The sequence below is a fragment of the Aspergillus affinis genome, assembly GCF_023601865.1.
Source record: "Aspergillus affinis strain CMG 70 chromosome Unknown NODE_217_length_29633_cov_85_861314, whole genome shotgun sequence".
NCBI classification, from domain to species: Eukaryota; Fungi; Ascomycota; class Eurotiomycetes; order Eurotiales; family Aspergillaceae; genus Aspergillus; species Aspergillus affinis.
The window spans coordinates 1-16,922 of record NW_026515998.1 but is presented as its reverse complement, the minus strand read 5'-3'; the positions used below and the strand labels follow the sequence as shown (position 1 = coordinate 16,922).

Below are 16,922 nucleotides of genomic sequence, written 5' to 3'. Positions count from 1 at the left end.
TAGCAGCAGCATTTGCCCCAAATTTTCAGCCAGGCATAGTATAAAGAACTATATAGGCACAAAAACTGAGCAACCCAGGCCAAGAATGAATCCAACGCCTCTACAAGAATAATCTCGATGAGCTACTTCCATTCTAGACTAGCTTAGATCTCAAACGAGACAGTCCTACTTAGCAGTGCTACACTCTGAACGCCTGGCCTTAGACGACGGGTTAATACAAGGTCTAGAGGAAGACTAGTAAACAAGAAAACAATGGAATTATGAACTCGGGAATGAAAGAGAAAAGGCGCTATGTATCATTAATGTACGACAGAATTCCAAAGGACAATCAACGGCAGGGCTAGAGACGATGAAGAAAAGGAAAGAGAAAGAGACAGAGAAGAACGTGCTGTGGATGCGCAAGAGAGATCAAGGAACAAAAAAAGAACAGACATAGAAGAGACAACGCGGGAAAACCGGACAAGTTGTACATCAACGTTGCAAGGAGAATGGAAAAGAGAAGGTTAAAACATCAAGGAGCGAGCCTTGTTGCGCCGAGCATCCGCGCTGCGAACGTCGGGCTGGGACTGCGTGTGGCGGTGACGAGGCCGCGACGAGGCGGGCGGACCCGGAACGCGCGAGGCGGAGGACGGCGGAGGCGGAGGGGCGTCTTTGCGCGGGGGCGGAGGTCCGGCCAGGGTCGATGTCGGCGTCGACGGCTCCGGCTCCCGGCGTGCCTTGACGCTGCGTTCATGCTTCAGCACGAAGTCGGTCCATGGCTTCGTCTGACTGCTGCCACCCGAGCCTTTGCCAACAGCATCGGCCAGCACCTTCATCCATCCGTCCTTTTCGGCCGCGCTGTCGGCATAAAAGTCGATCACCTCGCCGTTGCCGAAGCGAATCCGGAATCCCTCCTCCACGAACATATATCCCTCCTCTTCTTCGGCGAAGGCGGATTTGCGCCGTCCACCACCGCGCGTGGTCGTCTCCTTCTGGGTCAACGAGGACCGGTCGTCAATAAGCTTTGCGGCTTTTGACAAATTGATCGTCGCACGCGGTTGCCGCGTCGTCTCGTGGAACGCGGTGAGTTTGGACCCTTGAAGCTTAAAGAAACGACGGCGCCAATACTGTGTCGCACAAAAGGTTAGTCACAACGTCCAATCTGAGGGGTGAGGGTGTTACAGGGGCAAAGCAACTCACCGGACAATCTCCTCCCTGCTGGGAGAGGAACCCGTCGTAGCTGCGAGCTGACACACTTTCGGCATCGCGCATCTCCCGGATACAAGCGTTCATGCTCTTGGGCATGTCATCGTCCTTGGTGCCCTTGGGGCGGGGAACAAACAGTAGCTGCAGTTCCAACTTGCCGATCTTGTAAGGAGGTCGACGCTGAGATGCCGAGCTGGCGGTGCTCTTCTTGCTCTTGATACTGCTCGGCTGCTCCTCAACCGCCCATTCGTTGAAGCAAGCGATATCGACGGTGTACGGTCGCCCGAAAGCATATTTTTCGTGGTCGCTAAGGGCGACGTATGCGCGAGCAAAGCTGCCATCCCGGGCGATGAGACTCCTTAGTCGATCCCACACCCCGGCGTTGACATCTTTGCCCTTCTGCTGCTGCGAGGCCAGCTGTTGCTTCATTTCGAGCTCCTTACGCTTCCGGGGGGACGCGAAGACTCGGCTGAAAGTCGATGCCTTTTGCCGGGTTGGCGATGCCGTCGGGGCGGGTTCCGGGGTGCGGAAGCGCTCGTCATCGACTTTCATCTGCAGAGTAAGCTGGAATTCGAGATCATTCTGGACGATGAGTTCGAATTCCTGTCCGATTGGAGCGGACTTTCCGAGTTCTAGCCACGCTGTAGTCACGCAGTGCAAACCGTTGTCCAATGTTAGGGAAAAATACGATCGCTCGCCTGCCCTTTGCGTTAGTAGGTAAATACGGCGAGGGGTTGAGGACACCTACCTCGCGGAACTGGAAGATCCAGGTACTTCAGACCGACGACCTTAACAAACAAACGACCGCGCTCTTCGCCGTCTTCTAAGGCTCCGTTTAGTGCAGGCTCGCTCTCTTCGATAGTGGCGGGCGTCTCTTGAACGTTGCTCTGCTGCCCGGGGAGAGGAGGCACGGGGCCTGACACGGGCTTCTTGCGAATGGCGCTCGAGGAAGTGCGGATACTAGAACGCCGGGGCTGACCATTCCAAGGGACCGTTGTCCACGTCTGCTGGCTCGCTTTGCGCGGGGAGGGTGCGGGGGATCTAGCGGCACGGGGATCACTGGGACCTTCGGCGGGGGCAGGGGCAGGCTCTTCCTCGGGGCGACTGCTGGCTATGATCACCTTGGTGTTCTGTCGCATGAGATAGCCTCTCTGTTTGTGGGGTCGGGGGTCAGCAAATGGAACGTGGGGTTGTTGGGCCTGGGGAAATCTCGTTGCACGAGAATACAATTGGGACAGGGAAAGCTCAAACGCAACCTTTTGGGTTTCGATCACTCGATCGAATTCTTTATCCAGGCCAAAACCAAGGCTCTCCTCCTGGATGCTGAACGGTATATCTAACTGCATCAGGCTACTCTGTCGCTGGGCAGCCTCCTTCGGTGCTTGGGGAGCGGCGAGAAGTCCGTCGGAGGGGGCATTGTTTTCGGCTGAATCCGGTTCCTGCTGCTGGGTGTGGGTTTGATGAGGCATCGGTGGAATATGTTGCCCACTGACTTGACGTCGGGTAGCGGCCATCGATTCGACGTCGGCGGGGGTCAACGAGGGCCGTGTTTTGAGTCCGGCTCCGTGGGCCTTGATGGTTGCGACAGGGTCGGGGATAGCTTCGTCGGCGGGGGATACGTCGCGATCACTCTCATCGCTGTTCATGGGATGTCTAATAACAGAGTCAGGGGTGGATGGCTCCGACACCTGATCATGGTGATCCTCAGGAGTCCTAGGTCGTTGCAGAGACTCTCGGAGAGCTGCCATCTTGGGTGCGAGATCAACCTCGTTGGGGGTCAAGTCATGATCCTCTGGGCTCGTTGTCTTGTCTTCAATTTGCTCGTTGCGGTCCCCTGGGACGGGAGTTGACTGTCCGTCAGATTGCGACCCGCGTGACTGAGTGAAGTCTTCAGGGGTTTGACTCGAGTATTTGCTCTCGTCATCAAGGACATGCTTGTCCTGCAAACTTTTAAAGGACGAGTCCTTGGAGGGAACATTTTCGTAGTAGTCGGGTATGTCATAAAGGTCATTGTCTGGCTCTTCTTGTTTGACAATAACGCTGTTAGTGTCGTCGTCGTCATCATCAAAATCGTTATCGTTTTCAAGCGACGGAATCGCAACGTCGGGGTCATAATGCATGTATTGTTCGTTGTCGGACTCGATCTGCGAGGACGTTTCGAACGAATCGTCCATAAAGCTCTCGCTCTTCCGGAGATCCCTCAAAATTGAATCGCGAGAGATGTGAGGCGGCGAGTATCTCCCCGGCGCATCCGCCGCAGGTTCGTGGTTGTGCTGGTTTTCGGTCTTTTCATTGTCCTTTCTCTCAATGTGTTCAGCCTGGGGCTCCACCACGTTGGAGTGTCGCTCGTCATCGTCCTCATTTTGGGGCTGCTGCTCCTCATCGTGGTCTTTGCGTTCATTCTCCTGAATCATCATCAATCGGAGTCTGTCCTCCAGCGACATGGAAGGGTGACTCAGGTCCGTGATATCAGACTTGCTGTAGGTAGCGGGGCCAGGAGGGGGAGGCAGACCCCGTTGACTACCACTGCCACTACCACGCTCAAATGCGGCGGCCAGTTTACCGGGAGACGGGGGGCGCGGGGAGAACGACGTCCGACCTGCAGCGGGCAACGGCGGTAGCGGTCGGCGCTCCTCGTTGGAGTCCATGGACTCGACACGAGCATGGGTTGCTGGCAACTCCTGGCGCGATGACGGCCGCACATCACCGCTCTCGCTCTCGTCCTCCGTGAAGGGGTCCTCGTCTTCTTTCACCAAGTCCTCGTTCGCGTTGGCTGGGCTCATGTAACGCCAATCCTCGGGGAGCACGACCGGGGTCTTTTCGAGGTCCTCCAACGAGGCATCAAAGCTATCATCGCGGTCCATGGATGATTCGCGGTCGAAGCTGATATCCGCCTCGTCCTCCTCAGAATCATAGCTGCCGTCGCGCGACCCCGATGCGATCGAGGACGGGTCGGGGGTAGTCATCTCATATTCATTTACCTGGGGTGGCGCGGCATCGAACGTGACACTCTTTTGGTATCGATTGTCGAAGTCCGACCAAATTTCGTTCTCCGGATCGAAACCCATATCTTTGACGCCGAAGCGGCTCGCTCTAGATAAGGAAGACTTGGCCGGGGGCACTTGATCTTTGCTAGGCGATGGTGGTCGGGGCCCAATCTGCTGGGCAGCATCTGGATCATAGTCTCCCTGCGATTGCTTCTGCGGCGACTTGGTTGTCGACAATGGTCTCTGGGGCACGTAAACCTGCGCGGGGTCGTACTCTTGATTGTGGTCACGGAACATGTGGCTGTTCTTGACGCGCGACTGCCGCTTGAGATTCTCGAGAGAGGGCCGCTTTGACGGAGTGAAAGATGACTCTGGGTCATAAGGTGCCTGATTCTCCGAGCTTCTTTGGAAAGGAGAGCCAGATTCGCGACCTTGCCAGAAGAGACGCGGTGAAGCAGGGGCGTCGTAAGGCGACGACTCAATGTTTCTCGTTGCCTGTGTGGATTTCGTTAGCCAAGATGGTTTTCGCCTGCGCGCGAGCATCAGGGGAGTAATGCTCACTTTCATGGTTTGATTCCAGATCGGTGAATTTCTCCTTTGAGCCATGGGACTCACTTCTGATAATGGCCGCTGGCCGGGTCCAGAACTCATGTTGAGATTTGGAGGCGAGAAGAAATTTACAAACACAAAGACAAAGAAGACACACCGCTAGAGACGGAAAATAATTAGCACAGCTCGTTTCATCATCGCACAAGGATCGAAGTCCGTGGGCTCTTCCTCCCCACCCCCTTGCTGGAATGTTGCGCGTTACCTGTTTGGGACAAACAACAACAACAGAAGTTGAATGGAAAATTCGATGCGAAAAATGCCCGAAGAATCGAAGTCCCCAAAGTCAATCGGGGGAATTGGATGTGCGGAGGGGGAAAAGAAGCAGCTCGTTCAGATCATCAGACAGAAGAAAAAGGATACGTCACAAGAGGCAGATCATCTACAATGATGGCCGATTCGTCAAGAATGTCTCTCTTTGCTTGTACCTGGTTTCACAGGATACAAGTGCGACAAAAGCGAAAGAATGTAGAAGGTAAAGAGAAGAAAAGGGAAAAGAGCAAATGAGAATACAACGAAGGGGAAGGAGGGTCAACAACACGCCGTCCACCACCAGAGCGGAAACCAAGACAAAGGGGAGAAACAAACGAGGAACGGGACGTAAGGGACGGGAAGAGGGAAGAGAAGAGGAAGGATGTTAAGTAAGTGCAGGGCGTGTGTGTCAGTTGAAACCCGTGGGCGCGTAGAAACCGGATGCCAGGCGACTGGAGCTGGCGATGGAGACAAGCGACGATGTTGACATTCGCCGGCGGGAGTCTCCATAGCAACCGCTTCCGCTCAAGGGCCTCGATGCCTGGGTGCCTGCCCGCTCAGGCCCCATCGCGGCTGCGGCTCCGATCGCTTTAGTCCCGCTTGGGCCTAGCGCCATGATCGCCCGCCAAGCGTCACTTTTTCCGCTTTTTCTTTTCGGCTGCCAACTTTCTGGCCGTCTTCAGTTGCCATCCACCACCTGCCCTCCTTCCCTCCCTCCCGTGGCATCATGAATCGATTCGGCAAGCTGTCTCTACAGCTGCCTCCTTCGGTATGCCTTTTCTGTCAGAGTCGAAATGCCTTCCTTCCGTCCGCCCTCGGCGCTCAGTCCGTTCGCACCATGGCTGGCGGTCGCCTCCGCCGCAGAGAAGTTGCCCGTAAAGCGCTGTCTGCCGATGTGGCCAAATCTTCCTTGAGACAGGATCGATCCAGAAACGAAAAACGTGGCCCCTTTGCCGGAATGAATCAGACCGAGGCTCGCTTTCGTGATGCTCCTCGCCCGCGATCCGCCGCCGCCGTAAAACGCTCGGGGGAGCCCGAAAGCAAGACCCAGAAAAGCGACAGCCCGCTATACAAAGCCCTGAAGATGCAAACCACGTTGTCTCCCGTGACCTATGGCCGTCGGACGGCGATCAAAGCGAAGCTAGCCGAGATCACCAGTTTCGACCAATTCCCTCTGCTGCCCGTTGTTCGACATTCGATTTTTTCTCAGGCCCTACCGGGTCTACTTGACGTCACTCCGACCCCGATCCAACGTTTGGCGATACCCGAGCTTCTCAAGGAACCGGAGGACGGCACCAAATCACGACGGAAGAACGATCCCGAGGCGCAGTATGACCAATACCTTCTCGCCGCGGAGACCGGGTCCGGAAAGACCCTGGCCTACCTGGTCCCCTTGATCGATGCCGTCAAGCGCCTGGAAGTGCAAGATAAGGAAACCGAGAAACTTGAGCAGGAGAAACAGGCGAAAGAAAGAGAGGAGCGGCTGAAGAAGCAGGCCTTTGACATCGAGCCCGAGCTTCCTCCGCTGTCGAATGCCGGCAGACCTCGTGTCATCATCCTGGTGCCCACGGCTGAACTGGTGGCGCAAGTGGGCGTCAAAGTTAAGGCATTCGCGCACACGGTCAAGTATCGCTCGGGCATGATCTCTTCAAACCTGTCGCCCCGCCGGATCAAAAGCATTCTGTTCAACCCGGATGGAATCGATATCCTCGTCACCACCCCTCACCTTCTCGGATCCATCGCCAAAACCGAACCGTATGTGCTCAGCCGCGTCAGCCATCTGGTCCTCGACGAGGCTGACTCGCTGATGGACCGGTCTTTCCTGCCGACCACCTCGGATATCATCAGTAAGACGGCACCGTCGCTGCGCAAACTCATCCTGTGCTCGGCCACCATCCCCCGCAGTCTCGATAACCTCCTACGGAAGCGCTACCCGGACATCAAGCGGCTCACCACGCCCCAACTACATGCCATCCCGCGTCGCGTGCAACTCGGAGTAGTCGACATCCAGAAGGATCCTTACCGCGGCAACCGCAGCCTGGCCTGCGCGGACGTGATCTGGTCCATCGGCAAGGCCGGCGACAGCGAGCCTGTCGGACCGTTCGCATCGTACATGGAGCCGAGCGTCAAGAAGATCCTGGTCTTTGTCAACGAGCGCGAGGAAGCCGACGAGGTAGCCGAGTTCCTCCAGTCCAAGGGCATCGACGCTCAGTCGCTCTCTCGCGATTCCAGCGCCCGCCAACAGGAGGAGACTCTCGCCGAGTTCACCGAAACGCCCCCGCCCCCGAGCCCGGAGGAGATCATGCTCGCTCAGAAGCGCCGCCGCGAGGAGAACGCCATTCCCTTTGAAATGCCGCGGTCCCCCACGTCGGATCGAAGCCGCCGGCTGCCCAACACCAAAGTTCTCGTCACCACGGACATTGCGTCCCGCGGTATCGACACCCTCGCGGTCAAGACCGTCATCCTGTACCATGTTCCCCACACGACGATCGACTTTATCCACCGTCTCGGACGTCTGGGGCGGATGGGCAAGCGCGGTCGTGGAATCGTTCTCGTGGGGAAGAAGGACCGCAAGGATGTGGTGAAGGAGGTGCGCGAGGGTATGTTCCGAGGACAGGCTTTGATTTAGAGATCGCACGGATGAGACCATATGGCGTCAGAGGGGCACGCCTCTTACGTATGTATTTCATGTACAACAGATATCACATTGATGTATATTATCTATCATCTTGTATAATAAACCACGAACCCAGCGGATATATCACAGCATAGACATTCAATCCAACCATCGTATATATATCCCACTCACCTCCACCACACTCACTCAACCCTGTCCCATCAAACCTAACAAACACCTTACAACCATCAAGATAGAAAACCAAAGACAAAAAGATTAAACAGGAACCCGTCCCCCCACCCTCCTCCAAAACGCACACCTCTCCTTCAACCCCGTCAACCCAACATTCTCAAACCCGGTCTCCCTCACCACGAACTCCGACTCCGACCCACGCAACTTCAACACCCCCGGCACGTCCTCCCCCGTGAGCTTATGCGCGTTCGGATCCCCCGTTTGAATAAAACTTGCGAATGCGCCTGCGTAGCCGTTATATACTAAGGGATTTGTTTGTTGGACGGAGTTTGGACGATTCCACTATTTTGGTTTTTTATTTCAGTTAGCGCGCACACACACACAGAGCGAAGTAGTAAAGAAAGGAGAAGGGGAAAGAAGTAGAAAGAGGAACATACATAAATCGTATCACTTGCATGTTTCGCCGGCGCGATCGTGTACTCGGCCAAGTAACCCTTCTCACTAGCCGCGTTTGCAATCCAATACGCCGGACAAGCGAGAACAAGGTCCCGATAAACGAGGCCGGCGCGGATGAGGGTGGAGTTATAATTTGTGAGAGTTTCGGTGTTTCCAGTGGGCGGGTAATAGATTGATTCGACGCGGTTGATGTCTGATGGGGTGAGGCCGGGGAGGAAGCCAGTGAGCCAGGTGGAGAATGCAGTGGTGTTGGATTGGGAGTCTGCGGTGCTGCTGAGACCGGGGGGAAGGAAGTTCTCGCCCTCGTGGGTGTTGTAGATGCTGAAGATCGAGGAGGTAGGGAGTCGTGAGGTGGAGGTTGCGCGGGAGAGAGAGTCAACGAGGAACGAGCCGTCGAGGACAGGTGCCCAGGTGTATGAGGACGTTGTCCATTGATGGGAGGCGCTGATGGTGAGGCTGGCGTCGCGGATGGTCTGGACGTCGACGGACTTGATGCAAGCAAGCGAGTCTTTCGCGGTAGCGCAGCCGGTCAGGTTGACGAAGGTGTCGTAGATAGCTTCAGCCTGGGGGTCATCGTAACGGTAGGTTTTAGGCCAGAAGGGCGAGCTGGCGAGGGCCTTGGAGAAGAGCTTCGGGTTCCCGTGGCGGCCGTTGGCAAGGACTTGCGCGACGACGGACCCTCCGCCGGCGGACTGGCCCCAGATCGTCACGTTGCGAGGATCGCCGCCGAAGTGGTGGATGTGCGATTGAACCCATTTCAAGACGTATTGCTGGTCGAGGAGGCCTGGGTTGAGGTCGGCGGTGGACGAGTCCTTGATGGCTTTTCCGGGGAGGAAGCCAAACGCGTTGACGCGGTAGTTGGGGTAGATGACGACGTAGTCGTTGAGGTTGGTGACGTTGAGGACGGGGTAGGAGGATGGAGGGAGGGTGAAGGAGGCGCTGCCTTGAATGAAAGCGCCGCCGTAGAAGACGACGAGGACGGGTCTGCGCGCTGAGGATGTAGGATTCCAGGGCCGCGAGAAGAGACCGAGGTAGAGACAGTCTTCGGAGCCGTTGACGGTGCGCTGAGGGCACATGTCAAAATCTTGGTCTGTGTTGTAAACACCATTGGATATGCGGTGGGGTGGCTGAGGCGCTCGAAAGCGGTTTATTCCCGTCGGAGGGCTGGCATATGGGATCTTGCGGAAGTATGAAAGGTTGTAGGTTGCATCGTATTTGCCTTGGAAGGCTCCATAGTCTAGACGGATCAAGGGATCATTGTAGGCAATTGCAAGTGAACTGACGCAGAGCAAGCTGAGCGCCTGCAGAAGGAAGGCGAAGAGCCACATGGTTATAACGGACGATCTTCACCCCGTGGGGCATGACAGGGAAGGCCAATGCCCATGATTTTATAAGTTAAATCAATTAACATCAAGTCTGGGGATCGGGATGATACTGACCGAGATTTAAATTGAGATTCCATCGGTCCAGTCAAGCGAGGACTGCGATTGGTGCAGTTATATATTTCCCATCGTGAAGGATGACAGAAGGAGAGAATGTGGGGATGCAGAAAGCGGGGGAGTAGTCGTACTGGTACTAATAGTAGTATTGTTTAACGTTCACGTTCAACGGGACTGGGCGGAACCCCTATAGCGGGCTGATACTTTATAAGTAGGCTTGGACCTCTCTACTGTTATTAAGCGAGTGGAAGACCGTTATGAGCTATCTAGGAAAGCTGTACTGTGCTTTTAGGTACAGAACTAGATATTTGGGGGTCTTACTGCCTCTGTAGGAGTAAGTAACCTTTATATCATTTTGGCAGAACTTACAGTAGTATTATTAGAAACTAATATATATAGATCGGAGGACAAGCTATTCATACAGGATATATCTCAGGGACCTGAGTTTAGGGAAAGACTAAATTTAGTATTTTTTATTATTAGGCCGGGCTTCGTTGCTCTTGATCCTCATGTGGCCGGGGGACCACCAGAGCTGCACGTCATGGGCGTCGAGGAGGCGGTGGCACTCCTAGAAGGCCCGGTTCGAGGTCAGAAAGCGGAAGAGAAACAGCGAAAAGACAGGCATTTCTTTATGACACATACAAATACCCCAAAAGAACATGGTTGCCATGAGCAGCAGCGGCAGTAGTAGCCATGAACGTCCAGTAGAAGAGCAGATGTTGCCTGTCTCCCTACAGCCTCCCTTAGGGCATGGGAGACGGACGTACTTAGCTAAAAGTTCTAAATACCTACAAAACAGAACAATTCAACTAGTTTCTTCTTTCCTCCCCCTCAGCCAGAAACTCGTAAGAATCCACCTAAAAAACATAGGGGAATTACCAATTGTCCTATCATACAGTTTTAGAAAGGATGCTAGAAAGCAGGTCATGCGTATACATGGTCGAGCGGCCTAATATGTGTTGCCTATACCTTACACATATGATATAAGCTGGGCGGCGTGGGTAATCACGGGGCCGTGGAGTGGCCCACGGGAGACAAGTAGTCATGAGCCGGACAGAACCTTAGTAATCGTGAGCGGAAGGGCCGCCGGCGGTTTAGGGCCCCGAGGCCGCGTAAAAAGGAAAAAGAGGGGGGGATATAGAGCGGTTTAGAAGAGGGAAAGGGGATTAGAAGATAGGGAATTACTGCGGCGGTGCGGTAGGGTATCCCTACCGGGTGCAGACCTTGGAGTAGGACCCGGTGAACTGCAGGAGCTCACCGAGTCTAAGGTTGGAGAAGCGTACTCAGGTAGGCAATCGCCTGGTGTAAACGGCCGCTTGGGCCAGCACGTAAAGCAGCGCTTTATCTTGCGGCACAGGACCACATGGTTGCCATGAGCGGAGCGCTCTATATGCAGGATACCCAGGAAAGGACCAGAAAGTATGGAAAAAAAAGTGATCGACCCACATTTATTACTCCCTTCGCAACCATGCCAACCAACGACATCCAAAACCCAACCCGAGCACAAGAAACGCCTTCCAAAGTGTACAAAGAACAAAATGGTGAAGGTGTAAAAATGAGACAAAACCCCTATAGAATGCTCCCTTCTTCCAAACTCCTAGCCCGCCCGAGAGCCCGGCATTACGTACGAAACAAAAAAAAAAAAAAAAAAAAAAAAGAAAAGAAAATCCAACCGATGATACAGGGTGAGAAAATCGTTACGTTACATGGTCATGCGAAGCGAACGAGTCCGCCGTCGGCTGGCCCGAGTGTTGCGGCGCTGTTGCTCCTCGCATGCCTCGCTGTCCTCGGTTTCCGTGCGAGGCTCTGACAGCTCCGGCGTCGGGGTGATTCCAAAGCTCACTCCACGGTCCTTGCGGGAGACGCGCGCCTCTTCATCAGGGTAAAGAAATCGATGCACGGTGCGATGATCCAGCACGCGCTCCTCGTCATCGGACGGTCCCTCACGCTCGGTCTTGGGCCAGCGGAACCCATATAGCATCGAGTGGCGCTCACAACGGGGACATTCTCGGCGGGTGAGGTAGGAGTTGGGTTGTACAAACCATGCATTGCATGTATGGCAGTCTACCCACCGATCGTAGGCCTGTGCGAGTAACTTGGAGGTTTTGGTGTAGTCACCAGGAACGCGGGCTCGGCGTGAATCGGCCTCCACGGACGGAACGACGGCGTGCCTACCTCGAGAGCCTCGAGAGCCTCTCGTCCGCTCGACCACGGTGCCCAGCTTTTCGTCGAGCTCCAGCGAGTCGGACAGATCGGACAGTGCGTCGTTGTCGCTGCCCCTTCGCAGCCGCTCCTTTTCGGGTAGCTCCGGACCGGGCTCAACAGTCGCCGTCGGCGTCGACATCGGCATCGGGTCGTTCGGTTCGCGAGGCGAAACTTCAATGGTTTCCTCCACTTTGATCTTGACCTCACACACCGACGTGGCGGTTGTTGAAGTCGAGGAGCCGTGCGATTCGCTGGCCTCCAGCGAGGACGAAGGCGATTCACAACCGACCACGGCAGGGGGCGGAGGCAATCGGGTGGTTTCTACATTGATTTTGTGTTCCGAAACGATTTTCATAACGGTTGTGGACTCTGCCGCGACTTCGACAGGTGGCAGTGCTGATGGTACTTCCGTGGAACAAGGCAGCGCGACGCCATTCTGAGATTGATCCGACGTCGACTCTACCGTAGTGGTGATTTCAGTCAGCGACACCTCGGATCGCAATTTGGAACTTTGTGGCATGAATTTGGCACGCTTGCGAGGGGTGGACGAAGGCGAGGTGTCCGGGTCCGGGTCGGCCCCCTGCTTGCGTTTCCTGGGCGAGCAGTGGCTGTCCAACGATAGCGCGTCGTCGGGCAAGGCTGGCGTCGACGCGGGGCTCGAGTCCTCCGAATCGACATGCGGCGCCCACCCATTGCGTACGGCTCGCTCGCACGTCAGACAGAGACATTCGCAGTTGTCAATCCCAAAGTAATCGTCGCCGTAAGATACCGTAATTTCTTCTCCGGTGTAAATATCGCGCGTAGCCATCACCAACATGCCCTCGGAACCACGGGTGACCAGTCGCCCGTTCGCATTGCAGTCATGATTAGCAAACCGAGCCGGTCCCAGGAAGAAGGAGGGTGTTTTCCGTCGGCTCGACATGACGATACTAAAATCCTTTCTCTTCAAATCCAAATCCTGCTCTTCCTCGCGAGTGACGGGGACCAGCGTCCCGCCGAGATACTTGATCTCCTCGCCCTGCTTGATGAACTTGCGGGCGCATATGGCCGCTTCGTGCTCGGTGATCGTGTAGCGATTGGTGGTCATGACCTCGAATGGCGAGTCCGGGAGGTACATCTGAATGTACTTGCGTAGGTGTCGACGAAACCATTCTTTCTCGCGGTCGTTTGAGAGCTTCGCCAGATACTTCTTGAGACCGGAAGTGGACAGTAGCTGCCGTTCCGCCTTCACGGTGTCCTTGGCGACAATGACATCGTGAAGGATGATGTGGGCGATATCGTCTTCGACGATCCCGCGGATGGGGTTGTATTTAGTTCGATTCTTGCGAGTGTTCGTCCAGAAGTAGGCCTGTCCTCGTGATCCGTCAGACCTGGTGAATATTCATAACACATTGGATAACATACCCGATCCACCAGCGCATCGGTCGCAACGTCGTCGTAGCTAGCCAACTTCGCAAGCGTAAGACGGTCGCGCCGCTCAGACGGACTATTTCTCGCTTTTGAAGACGGCATGTCACTCTTCACTCTCGTGTCAGGTTCCTCATTCACTGGTTGTTCGGTTTCTGTCGGGCCCAATCGTCCAAATTGCCCGGACTGCAGATGACGGATCTATGTGTAAAAGGGAGGAAATTAGGCGGAAGAGCAGGGCCGCAGAAGGGCTCAATCTATCGGAAAATACTTAGAGAAAGGGACCCCAAAAAAGGAATGTGAACGACCAGCTAGACAAGAACTGGAACAAGCAGGGTCAGGCCACGTAACATTATGGAACGAAAAAAGAAAAGAAAAGAGGGGGAGCGAGAAGGAGAGCGACAGAAAAGAAAGAAAGACCCCCTGAGGGAAATTAGCGCGCACGACTGCGAGGAAGCAGATATATCCCAAGGCGCAGTGCAGAGGATGAGCGGCCGCAGCGCCTCTGTCTGGGGTCGGCGCTCGGCGAAACCTGTCCCGTCCGCCTTTCTGCTGCTTTTCTTTCCGGCTCACCCAGCGCAATCTTCCCGGCGATTCCTTACCACGTCATGCGATCAAGATGATTCAACTCAAGGTATGGTTTCAATGGGCTATTTTTGATCTCCTATTGCTTTGGTTTTCACTGACGGATTGGGTCGTCCAGACGTTGCTAAACTGTATCGACAACTCCGGTGCTGCGGTTGTCGAATGCGTGAATGTCCTGAAGAAGGAGCGAGCTGCCACTGTTGGTGTGTATCTTCGGTCGAACCATTTGAGACACTAGTGCCTTCTAATCATTCACTCGTGTCGGTGTTCCAGGCGATAAAATCGTGGTGGTGGTCCAGAAACAACGAAACTTCGGTCCCGACGCCGCGCAGAGCAGTGGTATTGCGAACAAGGTCCGTCGAGGAGATATTCGGCATGCCGTGATCGTCCGAGCAGCCAAGGAGATGCAACGATCCGATGGCTCCCTGGTCAAGTTTGACGACAACGCCTGTGTGTTGGTAAACAAATCTGGTGACCCGATTGGAACGCGAATGAACGGTCAGTGAATGCACAACCATTTCCTCTCTTGATATATATTAACCGTTACTGACCGGTTGACAGGAGTCGTGGCTACGGAACTACGAGGAAAGCAGTGGTCTAAGATTTTGTCGTTGGCGCCGATGCATGTATAAATATCCCCCATGAAAGCGAATCGTTTATTACACATATCTAGTCTGTATCAATAGAAATATTTTCTTTTCCCCTTGACCCCTGCAAAACTTTCAATCGCCATAAGATAAACTCCAGGACTATGCAACAAGATAAAATTGGGTATCGGACATCACGACGGTGATAAGACATCAAGAATCAAACGAAGACATTACCGCAGGAACAGCAAACGTAGTAAAGTTTCTAGACTATATGTTAGTCGGGTTGATCATTTATTGACTCGGCACAGGGAAACTCACCATTCCGGTTTCCGCAGATCGCTGCTGGGACTGGAAGAAGACCGCTTCTTTTTCGTGGCAGGTCGGGCATTCCTTATTGGACCGGGGAAGCTAAAGTCGAAGAAAAAAGAGCATGTTAGCCACGGAAATTGCAAGCAATTGTCTCCATGACGCGACATCGGGCTTGCCCCGCTCCTTTTAAGCCGGCAAAACCTCCTCCTGGTCATCTTCAAATCACGCATCTTCAGGGGCCTCTCCGCAGACAAAACATGTGATCTCTTCTCCGCAGTGGGTGCAGAAACCAGGGAGACAAACCGTAGGATCAGATCCCACATCCTGAGTCACACCGGCGGTGTCTCCGACTTGGGTGTTCAGCTTGTTCTGGTAGACGCAGTACGAGGTGGCGGGCTCTCCGACGTGGCAGGTTCGGCATGTGAACATCAACTGGTTGTTGACGCGGTCTTCTTTCGGGTAGAGTAAGTTGGAGCTGAGAGACGTCAGTAAGAGATCCGGTGTAAGGTGAGAATTCGAGATGGGAGATACGCACCATTCGCGACAGAATCGGAAATGAACTTGCTCGGCGGCCTTTGTGTCGCCACCGGCAGACGGAGATGGGCTGGCAGACATTTCACGGAGTTCTGAAAGATTGATTTGAGGAAGTGAGATGGGGAATCGGGCAAAAGGCAAAAGGCAAAAGGCAAAATGTAAATTGTACTCCGTACAACAAAAGAAGAGGCAAGAGGCGGCGCTGCCAGAGAAGCGATGGAAGGTCAAAGAAGTCCGCACGCTAAGCCTCATCGGGCACGAGGGCGGCGACGGGCCTCATCACGGGGATGTTTGCGCTGTTGGCCCTGTTTGCATGGTTGGCACTGGGCAGTCTGTCCCTCCCCCGCAATTCTTCTCCATGCTCGTGTTTCTTTTTCCCTCTTGGCGTTTCGCATTCCTCATAGAACTCACTGCATGTTGGTAGACCCTTGCAGTTGCATCCTGTCTGCACTCTGTCACCTTTCTTTGTTTCCCCGTTCCTTTGTACTCACATCATCATCACTACCATGGTTTGTGTTCCCGCTGTTCTATGAAACTGAACAATGCTTATTCATGGAGCTTGATCTAGGTAGAGACAGGTCTTCCAGCCGGATGGGAGGTCCGCCACTCGAACTCCAAGAACCTCCCTTACTACTTCAACCCCTCGATTAAAGAGTCTCGCTGGGAACCGCCCGCCGGCACGGACACCGAAACCCTCAAAGTCTACATGGCGAACTACCACAGCGGCCCCGCCGGTCGGCCTGACGGTTTAGGCCAGGGCGAAGGGAAGATCCGCTGCAGCCATCTTCTCGTGAAGCACAGAGACAGCAGACGACCTAGCAGCTGGCGCGAGGCGGAGATTACTCGGTCCAAGGAGGAGGCTATTGAGATCCTGCAGGGTCATGAGCAGCGCATTCAGTCGGGCGAAGCGACCTTGGGAGATATTGCGATGTCGGAATCGGATTGCAGCAGTGCCCGGAAGAGGGGCGACCTGTATGTTTCGGACTTGCGAAAATTTGGGGTTTTAGCGATGGGACTAATTGTTCTGCAGGGGCTTCTTCGGACGTGGCGAGATGCAGAAGGAATTCGAAGATGCGGCTTTTGCCTTGCAACCGGGCCAGGTTAGCGGTATTGTGGAGACGGCTTCTGGTGCGCATCTTATTGAACGGTATGCTATCTATCTTTGCTGGGGTCTTGAACTAAGTGCTAACTCAGTTGATGTACAGCGTCCAGTGAACTTAACGGATAATATACATATTAAATATGAGATTAGAGACTTGGAATAACTTTTTGTCACTTCATCCCTGTTTACCTTTTGCTAGAAGCAGTCAATGATATCTGAGTGGGCAGTTCAGTCCAACAATTATTTATATACCATTCAATTACAAGCCAATGACTCTGCATCTAGTTGTATTTTGCGTTTTGCAGACGCTCCAGACCAGTCTTTGAGATTTGTGTGAGGAGAGCTGCTGAAGTGACTATAATTGATCCCTACTACTACAACTACTACTACTACTACTACTACTACTACTACTACTACTACTACTACTACTACTACTACTACTACTACTACTACTAC

General features: G+C 54.2%; 7 protein-coding genes across 7 annotated transcripts; 3 read left to right on the top strand and 4 right to left on the bottom strand.

Moving 5' to 3' along the window:
* Nucleotides 1-503: 503 nt before the first annotated feature.
* On the bottom strand, nucleotides 504-4,739 carry bud4 (putative GTP binding protein (Bud4); the record flags this gene model as incomplete). Its single annotated transcript, XM_053095212.1, has 4 exons — nucleotides 504-1,106; nucleotides 1,180-1,883; nucleotides 1,934-4,667; nucleotides 4,734-4,739. The coding sequence occupies 4 exons, from the start codon at nucleotides 4,737-4,739 to the stop codon at nucleotides 504-506; spliced, it is 4,047 nt and encodes a 1,348-aa protein (XP_052950099.1).
* Nucleotides 4,740-5,757: 1,018 nt separating this feature from the next.
* On the top strand, nucleotides 5,758-7,659 carry mrh4 (ATP-dependent RNA helicase MRH4; the record flags this gene model as incomplete). The annotated part of the gene is made up of 1 exon (XM_053095211.1): nucleotides 5,758-7,659. The coding sequence occupies one exon, from the start codon at nucleotides 5,758-5,760 to the stop codon at nucleotides 7,657-7,659; it is 1,902 nt and encodes a 633-aa protein (XP_052950098.1).
* A 264-nt stretch (nucleotides 7,660-7,923) lies between these two features.
* On the bottom strand, nucleotides 7,924-9,623 carry KD926_004501 (putative carboxylesterase; the record flags this gene model as incomplete). The annotated part of the gene is made up of 2 exons (XM_053095210.1): nucleotides 7,924-8,181; nucleotides 8,277-9,623. The coding sequence occupies 2 exons, from the start codon at nucleotides 9,621-9,623 to the stop codon at nucleotides 7,924-7,926; spliced, it is 1,605 nt and encodes a 534-aa protein (XP_052950097.1).
* Nucleotides 9,624-11,436: 1,813 nt separating this feature from the next.
* On the bottom strand, nucleotides 11,437-13,451 carry KD926_004500 (SET domain-containing protein; the record flags this gene model as incomplete). Its single annotated transcript, XM_053095209.1, has 2 exons — nucleotides 11,437-13,287; nucleotides 13,344-13,451. 2 exons carry the CDS (start codon nucleotides 13,449-13,451, stop codon nucleotides 11,437-11,439), a joined length of 1,959 nt encoding a protein of 652 aa, XP_052950096.1.
* Nucleotides 13,452-13,965: 514 nt separating this feature from the next.
* KD926_004499 (mitochondrial 54S ribosomal protein uL14m) lies at nucleotides 13,966-14,563 on the top strand (the record flags this gene model as incomplete). The annotated part of the gene is made up of 4 exons (XM_053095208.1): nucleotides 13,966-13,980; nucleotides 14,050-14,134; nucleotides 14,205-14,429; nucleotides 14,493-14,563. 4 exons carry the CDS (start codon nucleotides 13,966-13,968, stop codon nucleotides 14,561-14,563), a joined length of 396 nt encoding a protein of 131 aa, XP_052950095.1.
* A 489-nt stretch (nucleotides 14,564-15,052) lies between these two features.
* KD926_004498 (DNA-directed RNA polymerase II core subunit RPB9) lies at nucleotides 15,053-15,445 on the bottom strand (the record flags this gene model as incomplete). The annotated part of the gene is made up of 2 exons (XM_053095207.1): nucleotides 15,053-15,305; nucleotides 15,366-15,445. 2 exons carry the CDS (start codon nucleotides 15,443-15,445, stop codon nucleotides 15,053-15,055), a joined length of 333 nt encoding a protein of 110 aa, XP_052950094.1.
* Nucleotides 15,446-15,870: 425 nt separating this feature from the next.
* Nucleotides 15,871-16,579, top strand: pin1 (peptidylprolyl isomerase ESS1; the record flags this gene model as incomplete). The annotated part of the gene is made up of 4 exons (XM_053095205.1): nucleotides 15,871-15,873; nucleotides 15,933-16,336; nucleotides 16,395-16,511; nucleotides 16,570-16,579. 4 exons carry the CDS (start codon nucleotides 15,871-15,873, stop codon nucleotides 16,577-16,579), a joined length of 534 nt encoding a protein of 177 aa, XP_052950093.1.
* Between the last annotated feature and the right edge of the window lie 343 nt (nucleotides 16,580-16,922).